Source organism: Aotus nancymaae, unplaced genomic scaffold (genome assembly GCF_030222135.1).
Source record: "Aotus nancymaae isolate 86718 unplaced genomic scaffold, 86718_ANA_hifiasm-v0.15.2.pri h1tg000077l, whole genome shotgun sequence".
NCBI classification, from domain to species: Eukaryota; Metazoa; Chordata; class Mammalia; order Primates; family Aotidae; genus Aotus; species Aotus nancymaae.
The window spans coordinates 10578139-10595010 of NW_026988492.1; the positions used below are offsets into that span (position 1 = coordinate 10578139).

General features: G+C 41.7%; 1 protein-coding gene across 6 annotated transcripts in view; it reads right to left on the reverse strand.

Annotated features, from left to right (window-relative positions):
• KIAA1217 (KIAA1217 ortholog) overlaps positions 1–16872 on the reverse strand; it is an 807714-nt gene that overhangs the window by 167936 nt on the left and 622906 nt on the right. Inside the window, exon 3 of one of the 6 annotated variants that reach the window (XM_064368599.1) lies at positions 8931–9011. The exons of the other annotated variants lie outside the window; for them this stretch is intronic. Coding sequence (XP_064224669.1) covers positions 8931–9011 — 81 coding nt within the window. The remainder of the gene's footprint in view (positions 1–8930; positions 9012–16872) is intronic. 6 annotated transcript variants of the gene reach the window in all.

Here is a 16872-nt window from a genome sequence, read left to right on the forward strand (position 1 = left end):
TTCCCCAAATCATTAGGCAACCCCAAACCTGAAAACCCAAATGGTAAGCCCTTTGGGGTCATTCAGGAAGGGGGTGGTCTGTATAATCAAGCTACCTGAATTCCACTGGTCCTTTCTATTCTTCTCTTCTTCAAAGTGGACTCTCTATCACCAAGACACATGCTGGTGTAACCAGCTCAATGAAGCTCTCTCTCTTCTGCATCTGTGATTGACTCTAGAAATATTCTCTTCCTAATGAAAGGATAAGGGAAGAAATAAAGGACCCAACATAGCATATAACCTGCTGCTCTGAACCAGGTAACTGTCATGTGGTAATCTTATTTAACCTTCCCTGTAACCTCATACTACTGACTACCACTGAGAAAAGAGACTAAGTAACTTGCCCTGAAATTCTACCAAATGAATAGGGCTGAGATTACGTGTGGCCATTCCAGAGTTGACACCGGTGGTAAGATTGTTTGGTTGGTCATTCATTCAGTCAGTCAGTCTTAGACAGGGTCTCTGTTGCCCAGGTTGGAGTGCAGTGGTGAGATCATGGCTCACTGCAGCCTTGATCTCCTAGGCTCAAGCGATCCTTCCACCTCAGCCTCCTGAGTAGATGAGACTACAAGTGTGTGCCATCATGCCCAGCTAATTTTTAAAATTTTTTGTAGACAAGGTCTCACTATGTTGCCCAGGCTGCTCTCAAACTCCTAAGCTTAAGCGATCCTTTCACCTTAGCCTCCCAAAGTGCTAGGATTATAGGTGTGAGCCACTGCACCCCACCTAAATATTTATTTAACCAGGAGTCTGGGAATGCTAGTTCTAGTTCAGTTTCTGCCAAAAACCGGTCAATGTGTAACTTCCCTGAATCACAGCTCTCTCATCTGTGAAGCCAGAGGTTGAGCTAGCTGGTGTCTCAGATCCCTTGCGGGACCAAAACTTTTTAACTCTAAGTACAGATCACACAAGAAGAAAAGATCATGTCACCTAGGAAAAAAAAAGTTTACTGAGATTTCCTCCAAATTATTTATCCTATAGCATCTGCTCCATAGAAATACGTAGCTAGGTAGTGCTAAGATCTAGTTTTCTGCATTTACGTCCTTAAGTGTGTGCAACATAGTTGAACAGCATTAATTTTTAAAAACCAGCCATGATTTCATTTTAACATCATGAATAAATATTTGCTGAAATGTTCACCAAGTGCACTGTTTTGTGAGGGGGATCAGATTTATTCGCAGCCCTTGCAATGCTATTGGATTTGGAGATAACACCAAAGAGAAAAGGCAGTTAGAGTTAGCGGCATTGATGATGTATTTTTCATTCCCATTTTCAGGCCCCTTAAACCCTAAATTGAAATTCGAGGTTCAGAAAATGAACCTGCAAATGTAGCTTTACATAATATGTTAATTGCCAGGAACACTGGGGTGTCTGGTTAGCCAAGGTATTCACTTTGCTTCAGATTACGTTCTATTGTGAAAGGAAAAAATCAACATCGCCTTGATGAAGTTTTCCTTCATCCTAATTAATGCCCGATTTGCCACAGGGAATCTGAAAATACAATGAAGTTTTCCACATGCAAATGTACTTGGAATGACTCATTCCTAGCACTCATTAAATGACGAACTTAATTTAATCGTGACATTCAGACACTTTAGCCCCATTTCTTTCGCTTGTGAAACTTTCAACTCAAACTTAGTCAAAATTCTGATTTCAGTTGAAGAGAACATTCTAATTGCTAGGTACTCTTATTAAAAATTCAAGGAACAAAACATTAAGTTAACGAATAAATCATCCATGGAGTTTAGGTTATCTCTACCATTCCTGTTCCACAGTATTCCAAAGGAAAATTAACAAACTGTCACTATGGAAGTTCAACACTTCTAAGTTTCCTTACATAGTCCTTTCTACAAGCCACAGTGCAGTCACCCTTTTCCCATTCTCTGGCCCCTTTCTAGTTTCCAGTCTTTACTGTCCATGCTGAGTTGGGGACTAAGGGTGGGAAGGAAGACGGGGAGCTCCATCAGGTACACCTGGCTTCCACCTTACCTCCCATCCTTACATAAACCCATCCCCAGTGGCAGCCTCAGCTGACGTCCTCTTCCTTCAAGCGGCCACCCGCCGTTCTCTGGGGAGTCCTGTGACCAACAGCCAGGTGTATATTTAGAACAGCGAGCCCTGGGATCAGGTGCAGTGGCTCGCAACTGTAATCCCAGCACTTTGGGAGGCCTAGGAAGGTGGATTGCTTGAGCCTAGGAGTTCAAGACCAGCATGGGCAACATAGTGAGACTCTATCTTTACAAAAAAAAAAAAAATAGCCAGGCGTGATGGTGCACACCTCTAGTTCCAGCTACTGGGGAGGCTGAGGCAGGAGGATGGCTTGAGCACAGGAGGCTGAGGCTGTAGTGAGCTATGATGACACCAGTGGACATCAGTTTGAAAGAAAGAATAAGACTTCTGTCTCTAAAAAATAATAGAAGAATATAAAATTTAAAAAAATAATAGCAGGCCTTGGCTATGCATGGCTTCTTGAAAACTTCCCACAGCTTCTGTGGCTTATGGACAGAAAAGCAAAATCTGAGTCAATATCTCCCCAGTACCGTTCTTGCAATGATGATCACTCTGGGGAATAGACTGAGACACCCATGATTCTAAAATACGACAAGTGGATGTGAGAAGTGCAACACAAAGGGAGAAGAGCACTGTAGTTAGTTTTATTGTGATCTTGCAATTTTGGGGTGGGCCTGGCATTAAAGACTCAGAGAAATGGTGGCAGAGGAGAATAAATTAGCTGCTTTTGTTTTTAACAGAAACCTTGGGTGCAGGCAGTAGAGGGTCCTGCTGTTAATGTACAGTACAATATATACACACACAAAATCGAGTGTTTAGTGGACACCTGGATACTGCATATGAGCAGTCTGTGGATTCGTGCCAGGCTTACTAGTAACCAGGAACTTCTGGTCCTTACAATAAATAGATCGATATTCACTAACCCCGTTTTAATGCCAACTTCCAACTGTGCATATCTGAGATTCTCATGTCTCTCCTACTTTAAGTTGAGCTCTGCAAATTAATATTTCTCTTCCCTGACTTGGACAAAGGGGAAGCATTTTTTCTAGGATTTATTTTGATGAATTATTCCTGATACACTCAGTTTATATCCTGTTTCTTTAAGGCTAATATTTCAACACTTTTCTCCCTTTTCCATCCAAAGCGTACCCAGACATCATTCATGATTTTCACCTGTGAAAACAGAATGGCATTTGTTCTGGATGGAAATCAGATGATTCAGCAGCTGGGCAAAGTACAAGTGCACCTTTTGTTTCAACATTTTCCTTCTGTGTGTGTATTACTTCATTATCAGATGGAAAGATGAAAGGGCAGTGATGCCCAGTACCCACTGCCCATGGGCGGCTCATCTAGAGCCAGCCACAGTCATCCCTGCACCGAGGCATCCACTGTGTAGAGCAAAATGAGCCAGGCAGGACCCCTTTACCAACCCACTGTCACCCTGCAAAGCCCCCTACCCTCCTACAGCTGCAAACAAATAAATGACAAGGACACCTCTGTGCAGAAAAGGATGCTTCCTTATTGTTTAAAGAAGCACCACACTATGCAAGAACTCTCCATAGTGTATTATGTGTGTCAGATTCATCTCCTGAGGCATCATTAATTTACCTTGTCCATGCGGTTGTCAGAAACAAACAAACAATTTATGAAACTTCTGCTCCTAGCCATCACCTCCTGGGAAACTGTCAAGCCTTTGGTTCTAAGGTCCTCCCACAGGGAAGGGTTGTTAATGGTATCTCCATACTACAGAGGCCACTCTGAAGACTCTCTCCCTAAATTGGTGTTAAAAGGTAAAGGTATTTGGAAAAGGAATCTGGACTTGCCTCCAGAAGGGGAAAGGAGGAAGTTTCCAACTGGGTAGGAAGAGGGGAGTGGACGACTTCCCAGAACCAAGAAGAGGGTGGCAGTTTTGCTGTCAGTGGTGGTGCTGGTGCTCTTGAAATTGGGAAGACCTGTATTCGATTTGCAAGAAGTAACCCACAACTGGGAGGATGGATGTGTGACATGCTTAGAGTGGCTGAAACCAGCTGCTCACACTTAGGATACTTGGCAAAGCTCCCCATAAACCTGGCTGCAAACAGGCTGCATGGAAGGCAAGTCTCTATGAGTCCCAGGAGACTCAGAGGCCTTGGCCTGGTTTCATTGGACTGGACAAGCTCCCCATGATTTCCTTATGACTCCAAGTGAGGGGACGATGCTTCCTCTTAATATGATGAGAATGAATTTCTCAATAATTGCTGGATAGATTAGTTTGATTTGGGAAAATTAAGAAAAGTGGTAGTTTAGTTCTTGTACTGGAGTGTCAGGAAGCAAATCTGTACATATTACATCTTTAATAGAATAAATAAATCAAGAAACAATTTGGAAAGCTGGTTAACAAATTACAATGTATGTGTACTCTAGACCGCTACTACATTCATAATAAAGGTGTTTTAAAGGAGTTTTTGGGCATAATTTAGTAAATGAACACAATGTAGCCAAATATCAGCGCTAGGTTTCTTTTGATGGTAGCGTTACGAACAGCATACTTTCTTTTCTTAATAATTTCACCTTTTGTTTTAAATTTAGATTATTTTAGTGTGCAAGTTTTTTACATGGGTATAATGCAAAATGCTGAGGCTTAGGGGACAACTGATCCTGTCCCTGAGGTAGCAAGCATGACATGGATCCCACAGTCCCATAGATTGTTCTTCTCTTGTGTATTCTGTATGATTGGATTCTAGGTTTAAGAATTTGTCCTTAGAGATGGCCCCCAAAATCAGAACACAAATGCACAGGGAAAACGTGGGAAGGGAAATACATTTTCATTTTCATGCCATGCAATATTTGGCAAGAATCCAGAATCGCAAGAACTTCCAAATCTACAAAAAGATACAGTTAAGAAAGAAGCACCAAAGCCATTAAATCAGTTTCAGACACGCAGATTGCACTCCATCTTTTAAAGAGACAGACTTCCACATCTGTAGTTCTGATACCATTACAGTAATTTAATCTAAAGGCTCTTAAAATTTGATTCCAGGTAAATTTGTAATTTTAGCAATTTTCTATGATCTCCCCAGATATTTTCTACCTTTCATCCTCTTCATAGTTTGTAGATGATACAGTATTCTTTTTTTTCCCTTGAAAGGTTTGGTTCTGCCTAGAAAAGCTACTAAACCTGTTGCCTTGCAGAGGAGACAGGAGTTCTTATCAGATCAGAGGCAGAGTGGCCTTCTCAACTCCAGGATTAGACATCAACCTGCCACGTGCCTGCCTCCTGGCTTACCTGTAACATGATATGGACTCTATTGAAATACCACCTCGAATTGGCTGCTCTCTGACTCCTCCCCAAAGACAGAATGAGATAACAGCTATTTAAAGAAAATAAAGCCTAGCTCTGCCATAGTCTCCATTTAGCATCCTTCTACCAAGTTAGAAAATTAGATCATCAAAAGTTCCAAGTCTGATCTTTACCCCTTTCAGAAACACATTCATGCAATTTTTATTTAGTGATATGTTCCTCTTTTCATTTTGCCAATACAAAATGAAAAGCCTTGGCTAGGTGTGGTGGCTTACATCTATACTCCCACTTTGAGAGGCTGAGGAAGGAGGGTAAATGAGGCCAGGAGTTTGAGACCAGCCTGGACAACGTAGTGAGATCCCATCTCTATAAAAAACAAACATGAACATTAGCCAGGAGTGGTGGCGTACACCTGTAGTGGGAGGATCCCTTGAACCTGGCAGTTCGAGGCTGCAGTGAGCTATGATCATGGCACTGTACTCCAGCCCGGGTAACACAGGGAGATCCTGTGTCTAAGAAAACAAAAGCCAGATGAAGAATACTGCTGTTTACCTGTTAGTCCTGCCTACTATGCTGACCAACATATCTTTTATAAAGGCATGAATGATGTTTCCTTTAGAATTTAAAATAAAGAAAATGATTTTGCTTCCTGAAGGATTAGTATGACCGTGTCATATATCGAGAATTATGTGATGTATGTATGTCAGGAAGCTTGAAACTAAGTTTAATGTCCAAGCTAATCATAGGACCTACATTTGAAAATTTGCTTCCTCTTCTTATGAGATTTTGCCTTTTGATTTTCAGTGTATCTACCTTAGAGTAGATGCTTTTTATTGCAAGTTGCCTTGAATAAAGCAGTTAACTTATTCTTTCTCTCCTTTCTCTCTGAAACAAGAAAAGTAATGCCTTATAAATAAGCAAAAAGTTGGACAGGCTCTGGCTCCCGAAGTCCTCGTTGGCTGAGTTCTGAGCAAGGCTGCAGATGCTTTTGTAATTCAGAGAGTCAGGAATTCACTTTAAAAGGCTATAGGATAAAAGGTGTCTGTGTGGGGATTGCTGTTATTACACTGATAAAAGGAAAAGAACCTGCTTGTAGCCTTTGAAATTTCGAGTAAAATACAACCAGCACAACATGGTGCTAACTACATACCTTAGAAGTCCTCCTTAACAAAAGCCATTCTTAAGCTCACCTCTGCAACCTAGGCTTCAGCGCTTTATGGAGAGGATGTGGGATCCCAAGCCACAGGATGCTGCCCCTAAAGCTTAATTGCATTGCTGCCAAACTAAAGAGGCTTTCCTTGATAGCAAAGACCCTCACCCTCAGTGAGAGTCTGGGCTGTGCCACGGGAGATCTTACGATGTCCTCACCACCCCACACTGGAGAAGGCCACAGGGAGCTGGACCAGAGGGACTCTTATGGGTTCCTGGGGTGACCAAGGCTCAGAGCTTATGGACAGAGCCTTAGATCCTCCCCATACATCCTGGGAACAGAGTTCCCTGTTAATTTCAAACCTATTTCCCATCCCCACAGCCCAAAACAATCACCACCACCACCTGCCCAATTTCACTGGAATGATTTTGAAATGAAAAAAAACAAACACCTTGTGAAAGTTCTAACTAGCTTTCTGCGCCAAAGATTCTGAACTTCCAGTCCTGCTATAGGAAAGAATATCAGTGTTTGAAGAGCTAGACAGAGGACAAAATTTATCATAAAAGGACTTACTGTTTTTATCAGGTTATTTTATGAAAGGCAGACTCCCATCCTGCCATGAACTCATGATGCAATGCTGTATGAAACCTTTCTGAACCTCAGTTCTCTCTTTCATAAAATAATCAGAATACCTAATTGACAAAGTAAGGAGTAACTGGAAAAACATTGCATGGGACAGCAATTGGTAAATCATAAAAGACGCCAAGCATTTAGCTATCCTTAGGTAGTAAGCTGGTATTACTCTCAGCAGAGTGATTCTAGGTGGCTCAGCTCCCTACTGTACTCAGGAAGTCCCACGGCCTGTGGGACCCCTTGTGAGAGGAGAAGTGTACAAACAACCGTCTAATGGATCCACCATGCCTTTCTTGGTCTTGTGAGATAGGTAAATAGTTACATCCAATTTCAAAACAAAACTTGACATGTGCACAGGATCTGAGAGTTACTCATTTACTAAAGGGGAAGAAAAACATCTTCAATTTCCAACCTTAACCTTCATCCTATTCCATCTCCAAAAAACAGCATTATAATTTAACTTGCTTATAAATGCCAAAAAATGCACTTCAAGAAAATGCTCAGATTTTCAATTATTTGCTGATATGAAAAAAAAGAAAAGAAAAGAAAAGGAATCAGTCCTAAAGATTGATTTGTTTCAAGCAGAATTAAAAAAGAAAAGCGGGAGGGGATCCCAAACTCTGTACTACTTATGATGGGAAAATCCCACTGGGCTATGTTAAATCTATATCCTGAAAGTAGGAAGAATGGTTAACGGCAGGGTGTGAAGTCACAGGGAAGAGTTCACTATGCCCTTCTTCTCCCTTTCTGCATTTTTATTTAGCATAGAGTACGTGTGCAAGGAAATCATAAAGATGCCTCTACTTTGCATGAATTATAGGAATGTGAAAATGACTCACATTTTCATGGAAAGAAATTAAGGATAAATGCCCATCAGAATTGGGATGTTACGGGATACGACAATTCTCTTTAGTATCTAAACTTGAACTTTTATGTTTATTTGCTTGGGTAGGAACTGTCTAGATTCAGCTTGCTACACTAAAAAGAGATCACTGAGACTGATTATTAAGAAGGGGAAGGTAAGGAGATAAGCATGGTCACTGATGACAGACCAAAGGGAAAGAGATCACCTTTGTACAAAAGCCAGATGGGTGAACGTTTCCTAAGCACAGCCATTACTTAGCTGTGTGACCTTGGGCAAGTTACTTAACTTCTCTGGGCCTCAGTCACCTCATCTGTAAAATGGGGATCATAGTATACCTACCCCACAGGGTTGCTGTGAGAAGTTAATGCCTGTAAGGCACTTAGAACAGTGCCTGGTGCATATAAGTTCCATAGAAATGTGTTTATTTGCATTGTGATCATTATTAAAATGTCTATAAGTAAAATGATCTGGACCCAACATGGAATACATTGGAACTGGGCAAAGCAGGGTGACAGAGTTTTGGGATTGTCTGAATGATGCAGGCTTCTGTTTTACTGCCATGAGCATTCTGCCTGAGCAAGCTGGCAAGGACGGGATCTCTGCATAGAGATGCTCGCTTTTCAAACAAGTATTCAAAGATCTCCAGCTTGCTGTTGCATTACTGCTGATTCCACAATCCAATCTGTGGAGAGCAAATTAAATATTTCAAAGCAAGCATGCAATTAGTGTTCATTTTAATATTGACTCTCATACTTTTTAGAAATGCACATATTTCAGAATGCTGCAAGCAGTTGGCGCTGATAGTTTTGAATCAGGGATTGGGGTAAACAGCAAAAAGGGCAGGCATCTGGTTTAGTCACCGACACTGATTAGAAGGCCACTTGCAGGTGAGGAAAAGAGGTGCAGGATGAGGGTGCAACTCAATGCAGAAAAAGAACAGGTAGGGTACTAACTCGCTGAGACGATTCAATTTTCATCAAGTACCTTTGAATGTCAAGTTCTGCCTGAAGAGAGATCAGCATGCCCTTCAAAGCCTGTGGACCAGGAGAAAACAAGAAAAAAAATAGAAAAGAAAAGGGGTGAAAACATGGAAGAGAAAAAGAATAGGTTGACCAAATGGACCACCTATTTATTCATGATGAAAATGTAGCACAGTTAACTCTTCTACCCCCAAAAGAAAGAAAAATGATCACAGTTGTATTTGACATCCTTATATTGTATAAAGACGTGTTGAAGCCTTAACTAGCAATGGGTTTGCCCCCAAAATATCCTGCCATAGGTACTTCTGGATTCACCTTGTATCATTGGAGAATGTGTTGTGTTGACGCACTGTCCCTGAGGTTGTCCCAGAGCTTCAGAGGACTTACTAGAACCTGTCCCACCCAAATGAAATACCTTTCTTGGCCAGAATGCAGTCTAGTGGTGATGACCCAGGCTGCCATCTTGATTGTCACTGGCCCCAGGATCACTGGCCACTGGGTTGCACTACAAGAGCAGGCCTGAGAGTACCATGCAGGATGACACACCCAAGGTAAATACATACAGGAACAGAAGATCCGCACTGTTTAATTCAGGGCACGAATTCTAATATTCATACCTGGTGAATCGTGGAGTGTACAGTCAGTTTACAATGCTTGCTTACTATGCCAGTATTTAAATATTTTAATTCTCATTGATCCCACTGACTTTTTTTTTTTTTTCTGAGTCAAGAGTCTCGCTCTGTCGCCCAGGCTGGAGTGCAGTGGCACAATCTTGGCTCAGTGCACCCTCTACTTCCTGAGTTAAAGTGATTCTTCTGCCTCAGCCTCCCGAGTAGGTGGGATTACAGGCGTCTACCACCACACCTGGCTAATTTTTGTATATTTAGTAGAGATGGGGTTTCACCATGTTGGCCAGGCTGATCTCAAACCCCTGACCTCAAGTGATCTGCCTGCTTCGGCCTCCCAGAGTGCTGGAATTACAGTTGTGAGCCACTGCATCTCACTTATTTTTGAGCAACTTAACTTAAAACAAAACGAAACAAAACAAAAAACATGGCAGTGAAATATTTCTTGTGCCTTAAAAAATGAAAATTTCTATAATCCTCATGCAAGGAGAGTGACTTCCTGTTTCAAAATCAGCCAGTGGGGTGTCATAGCTGCATATCTTACTGCATATGCATATAGATATATCCATATAGGCTATTAACATATAGGAGCCTCTGAGTACCATCATAACTGAATTATATAATATCCATGATCCATATCACCATTGTGCATAGATTACATATATGTGTGTATATTATTTAGAACTTAGTCCTACTCATATCAGACATAAACATTCACTAGAAGAGAAAGAACATTTGAACACCGATGGCTATACTCAAAAGCCAAAAAGCCAAATGACAGGTCTCCAGACAAAAATCAAGATGCACATAGGGATTAAAAAAAAATAAGTAAAAGAACTTGAAGAGATCTTTAAGAGAAAAAGGGAGTGACACCATTAGGAAAACGATTAGCTGAAGTGACCTCATAAAAAGCCTTTTCTAGGTGAATACAGTCTCACTATAAAGGTGAGGGTTGCTTAGGGCCCTCTGATTCTCTGCTCTGAAGTTTATAGCCTTCATCAACTGTGAAAGAAATACCCTGGAGTAGACCACAAATAATAAAGTCCTGCAGGTGCATGGTAAATAAAAGTGTGAGGTAAAAACAGGATGATAGATTTGAAGAGCTGCTACGCACAGAATAAAGGAAAAAAGAAAGCACAGGAAATCACAGAGCATTTCCATTATAAGATGATGGGTAACGCGGGCTGGGGACAGAGGACCAGGACAGCCACAGCCCTGTGGAGAAATGAAAGGGGGTCCTGGAAGAGACCAGAGACCCAGTGAGGCTTCCAGGAAGAATAAAAAGACCTCAACCACTCTCTGCTAGGTGACCCTCATCAGAGTAACTTAGAACAAAGAAAATCAAATACCTGGAGAAAAGAGGCAAGGGAAGTCACTACAGTCATTGCTTTAGGCAAATATCATCCGAAAGTCAAGAATTTAGGGGAGGCCAGGTGAGGTGGTTCACTCCTGTAATCCCAGCACTTTGGGAGGCTGAGACGAGAAGATTGCTTGAGGCCAGCAGTTCGAGACCAGCCTGGGCAACATAGGGAGACCCTCACTACCACAAAAAAATGAAAGAAAAAAATTAGCTGGGCATGGTGGCAAGTGCTTGTAGTCCCAGCTACTCAGGAGGCTGAGGTGGGAGTATCACTTGAGCTCAGGAGGTCAAGACTGTGGTGAGTAGAGTGAGCTATGATCATACCACTGAACTCCAGCCTGGGCAACAGAGAGAAATCCTGTCTTGCAAAAAAAGAAAGAAACAAAGTAGGGGCAAGAGAAACACACAGTTGCTCAAAGTCTCCAAACTTTGGAGCAAATCCCGACTCTACCTGTTGTATTTTTTTTCCTGCCTTTGCTAACTGAGGTCACAGAAACCTAGAAGCTGAAAGACTCTCCCAGCCTCAGAGCAGGAAAGGCCCCGGGGTGCTGGAGAGGCAGGAAGCCCTTCTCAGAAGATGCAATGGAAGAAGCTCATGGACTTGAGGCAGCAGAATCCTGTGATCACAGATACGTTTTCTCAGGAGAACAAAATGAAGCTCACCGAGCACTGTTTTTCACTTCTTAGTAGGTTCCATCTGTGTGGAAAAGGTTTTGAGCCCTACAAGTTTTGAGCCCAACAGTAAGAGAAATAAAAATGAAAACTGGTTTTTATTAGGCCTCTCACATATACCTGCTAAATCAAGTGTGTAGAATTGAGAAGCCTGATTTATGGCTTTGACTATAAAATAGAAAATTGTTCTTAAAAAATAAGAGTGGGTGGTCAGGCATGGTGGCTTACACCTTCCCAGCACTTTGGGGAGGCCGAGGCAGGTGGATCGCCTGAGCTCAGGAGCTCAAGATCAACCTGGCCAACAAGGTGAAACCCCGTCTCTACTAAAAATACAAAAATTAGCTGGACACGGTGGTGGGCACCTGTAATTCCAGCTACTCGGGAGGCTGAAGAAGGAGACTGGCTTGAATCCAGGAGGTGGAGGTTGCAGGGACCTGAGACCGCACCACTGCACTCCAGCCTAGGCAATGAGAGCAAAACTGCCTCAAAAAAAAAAAAAAAAAAAAAAAAAGAGTGGGTGAGATCTGAGATGAGTATTTTCACTTTTTAATGATAATTGGTAGTTTATCACATATAAAGAGGTTAGATCAAGATTAAAAGAATGGGCCAGGTGCGGTGGCCCATTCCTGTAATCCTAGCACTTTGGGAGGCTGAGGTGGGCAGATTGCTTGAAGCCAGGAGTGCAAGACCAGCTTGGGCAACACAGTGAGATCCCATCTCTACAAAAAATACAAAAATTAGCTGGGCATAGTGGCATGTGCCTGAAGTCTTAGCAACTTGGGAGGCTAAGGTGGGAGGATTGCTTGAGCCCGGGACGTAGAGGTTGCAGTGAACTGAGATTGTGCCACTGCACTCCAGCCCCGGGCAACAGAGTGAGACTCTACTTCCAAGAAAAAAACAAATTATTAAAGGAAAGTTACTGAGGAAACGGGAAGACTCGACTGCCTCAAAGAATGGCAAAAATAATAATACTGTAAAAATTAAACAGAAGAGCATTTATTGTCTCAAAAACTCCTAATAAATTCATTGGCTATCATAAGAAAATGGCAAAAATAAACTTCAGACATTGCTGTCATACTGAATGGCATTTGAGATCTCTTTGAAAGGCTGAAAGTACCAACTACTTTGGAGGCTGAGGTGGGAGGATTACCCAAGTCTGGGGAGGTTGAGGCTCAGTGACCTATGATTAAGCCACTACACTCTAGCCCTGGTGACAGTGTGAGACCCTGTCTAAAAAATAAAATAAGATAAATAAGAACAAAAATGGCATGTGCTTGTGGCATGTGGTTTCTTTCCTTTGAGTCTATATGCCTAGAAAAACGTAGGAGAAGGATATACACCAAAATATTAACACAGGTATTCTATGTGGGTCATGAGACTGTAAATAATTCTCCTACTCTTAATCTATTTCTAACATTCCTAGAGTATCCATGATTACTTTTGCAATAAAAAACTCTTAAACTCACCTAAGATTTAGCATTATTTGTGCTTGCTTTTCTGATTTGTTTCTACCTGCAAAAAAAACCCCACTTAGCATTGAATATGATATAAATAGCTATTGATGAATTTGAAACAACAGGAGAAAAACTGATTTGATTTGAGAATTTTTTTAATGGGACGAACAATAAAATCATATCTACATGCGTGCTCCTCATCTGGCCATCATTTTGTTTCCTCACGTTGATTACATATCAGTTGCACCACAAGGGGGTGCCCTGAACCTAGCAAGTACGATACAGTCTCCGGCATAATCAAGGGAAGCCGCTGAAATCCCAAATTCAGGAGGAAACAAGACACAGGTCAAGCGATTGCTTTTGGTGAATCTTCATCCTCTCCAAACGCCTCCCAGAGCCCCTGGCTCAAACTCACTTGGGCTGAATATAACCAGTCTGTGAAAAAACTGTAACGGGCTGACTGCTTGCATAGTTAAAGCCCATGATAGAAGGGAAAGAGTTGATTGCTGCAAGTCTGGCAGATTTCATAAAGTTACCACTGAAGGATAAAAAGTTAGTAGCCCCTGTGTCAAAAAACTAAAGAATATGACAAGACCTTTGGTTGGGTCTTAGGGAAATATCCCAAGTTAAGGAAATAGTCTTAAAAGTAATTCTGTCCTGGCCACGCACGGTGGTTCACACCTGTAATCCCAGTACTTTGGAAGGCCAATGTGGGCCAGGAGTTCAAGACCAGCCTGGCCAACATGGTGAAACCCCATCTCCACCAAAAATGTAAAAAATTAGCCGGGTGTGGTGGCATGTGCCTGTAATCCCAGCTCCTTGGGAAGCTGAGGCACAAGAATCATTTGAACTCGGGAGACAGAGGTTGCAGTGAACCCAGATGGTGCCACTGCATGCTAGCCTGGGTGACAGTGACACTTCATCTAAAAAAAAAAAAGTAATTTTATCCTAAAGATACACAGTCTATCAGTAACCAGGGGAGCAAAGTAGTTTCTCATTATTTGGGGTTAAAAAAATAGTTACGCAATTTAGAAATCTAATTGTAATATAATTCCTTTTCTAACTGTTTAAAATAAATTTAAAGATAGAATAAAATTATGTAGCCTTGTGAGATTTTGTAAGTCATGCTAAGATTTATAGTTGATATAACAATAATAAAATATAAGGTCTCAGAGACTTTAAAGGGTAAATAAACTAAAAAGCAGCAACATTTAACAAAAAAGAATTCAGGGAAGATATCTCAAGAGCTTCTAATTCTAAGAATTTCTAATTTCCTAAGAAATCCTAGGATTCTAAGGAATCCTATAGTGAATATAGGATACTGGTTGACATTATAACTTCCAGAAAGAGAAAAACTGGGCTTAAGCCTCATTTTCACCACTTTCTATCTGTGAGACTTTGGTCATATTACCTTAAGCATGTTTCATGTAGTTTCCTCATTCAAGACATAGTAATAACAATGTTTATATTATACTTTGTTGTATGAAATAACTTGAGAAAAATGCTAAAGCCAACATCTGACACACAGTAATACAGATTTATGAGCAATTTGAAATAATTAATATTCTCATGTAAATGAAAGATAAGCCAGGCCTCACGCCTACAATCCCAGCAATTTGGGAGGCTGAGACAGGCAGATCACTTAATTAAGGTCAGGAGTTGGAGACCAGCCTGGCCAATATGATGAGACCTCGTCTTTACTAAAAACACACAAAAAATATTCTGGGCATTGTAGTGCACACCGATCGTCCCAGCTACTCAGTAGGCGGGGGCACGAGGATCACTCGAACCCAGGAGGTGGAGGGTGCAGTGAGCCAAGATCACACCACTGCACTCCAGCCTGGGCGACAGAGAGAGACGCTATCTCAAAAAAAAAAAACTATTAGAATGAACAAACACATTGGCTAACTATTTACAGAATGACTGTGAACTTATTCCCAGATCTCAGGTACTATGTCAGGCCAATGGATATGTCTAAACTCCTGTGTGCTCCAGTTCTCATGGGTCAAAGTAAGGAGACTGATTTATAAAAAACAAAACAAGCATACTTCGTGTGTGTATGTATATATATACATGTATATGTACACATTCCATATGTGTATGTATATATGTATATACACATACAATGGAGTATATATATAATTGTGTATGTATATATGTGTATATGTACGTATATATACACATATACACATATATACATACACACATAAAGTATACTTGTTTGGTTTACTTGTGTGTGTGTGTGTGTGTGTATGTATATATATATACTCATACACATACATACAATGGAGTGCTGGCTTTCAAAGTAGTGAGTTTGAAGGGTGACAAGATTATTTGTATGACCTTGCCATTGCATACAAAAAACAACAACAACAACAAAAACAAATTGCAAAGCAAACCTGTCATTCACAAGGTGAATATTCAGCCAGTTTTCACTAGGACCAACCACTGCGTATGGCCCCTGCCCTGACTGGATAACCCATGCCACAGCACAGTCATTCATCTTCAATTTTGTGTCTCAATATCCACCCTTCCTACTTTGATATGAGACTAAAGTGATGCAACAGATTCATGAGAACTTTGAAATAGTTAATATTCTCATACAAATGCAACACTGTAAGATGAACAAACACATTGGTTAGCTATAGGAGGACCAGGTATCTCATTCACAGATCTCAGAGTTCTTCCCTAAGCCTCTACATTCCTAGATAACAAAGAGTGAAATGGAAGTATCCCCGCCCAGTGTTGTACAAAGCGCCTGTTGTGAACTCCGGTCATCTCTGCAAGGGTGACAGATATTCTCAGAACGCCCCAACCAAGTGCAGCCCACGGACATCAGGATGACCAATTCCTCGAGAACTCTTGCTTATTTTTGCCTCCATAACATTTAAAACCCCTAGACACACTAGATACTTGACTCATTTGCTCACTTCTCATCTGTCTCCATCCCCTTGCACCCACACATTGAAATGTAATGATCACAAAGGCATGAATATCTTCTTCCACATCCATGCTGAGAATCACAAAGGCACGAATGTCTTCGTATCCACATCCATCACTTACAGAATGAACGAATGATAGGCTCGAAGAAGGCATTGGTTCCAGGGAGGCTTGGCTTTGTGCAGCTTGCTTGATGTGGGGGCTTACCCCCTGACAGTAGAAGTTCAGGTGCGTGGCCCAGGCAGCGGTGCCTACAGCCTCAAGCAAGCCTGCACACTCCGCAGGCCCGGATCAGGCCCAGTGCTCACGGGGCCTCACCGGCCAACCTGCTGGGACTCACTTCCAGACACGAATCACACTCCCGCCAAGAGCATTCCAATCTATCACCCCGACCCCCTATGCGTTATTGCTTCTTGGCCGCTCTCACACCTTGAAAGGAGGAAAATACTCATCCTGTATGGAATTTCTGTTTGGCAGAGTTTCCCTTCACAATTTTCACTAAAACACCCCTTCCTTGGAACACGAAACTAAAGTTAAACAAAAATACTCAGAACCCCCCAAGAAAAAAAACAGCTCCCAAACCTCTGGTTTCTATTTCCCTCTCATTATTACAAAGGCTTTGTATTGTAAGACATTCTATCCTGGCTTCAATAGCTGCCTGCGGGTGTGATGCTGCGGGGGAATTAAGCTTTGTGCTGGGATGGCAGGTGCCAGTGAAGCCTTGCCCAGGCCCTAGTCCGAAGGGGCCTTGCTTTAGGAGTGGCCTTCTCAAGCTTGGGCCTGGCCAAAGGTAAGAATTTTAATAGGGAGAAGAGATGGGATAAGACGTAGGATGATTTAGTGAAGCTAGTCCAGAATGCACT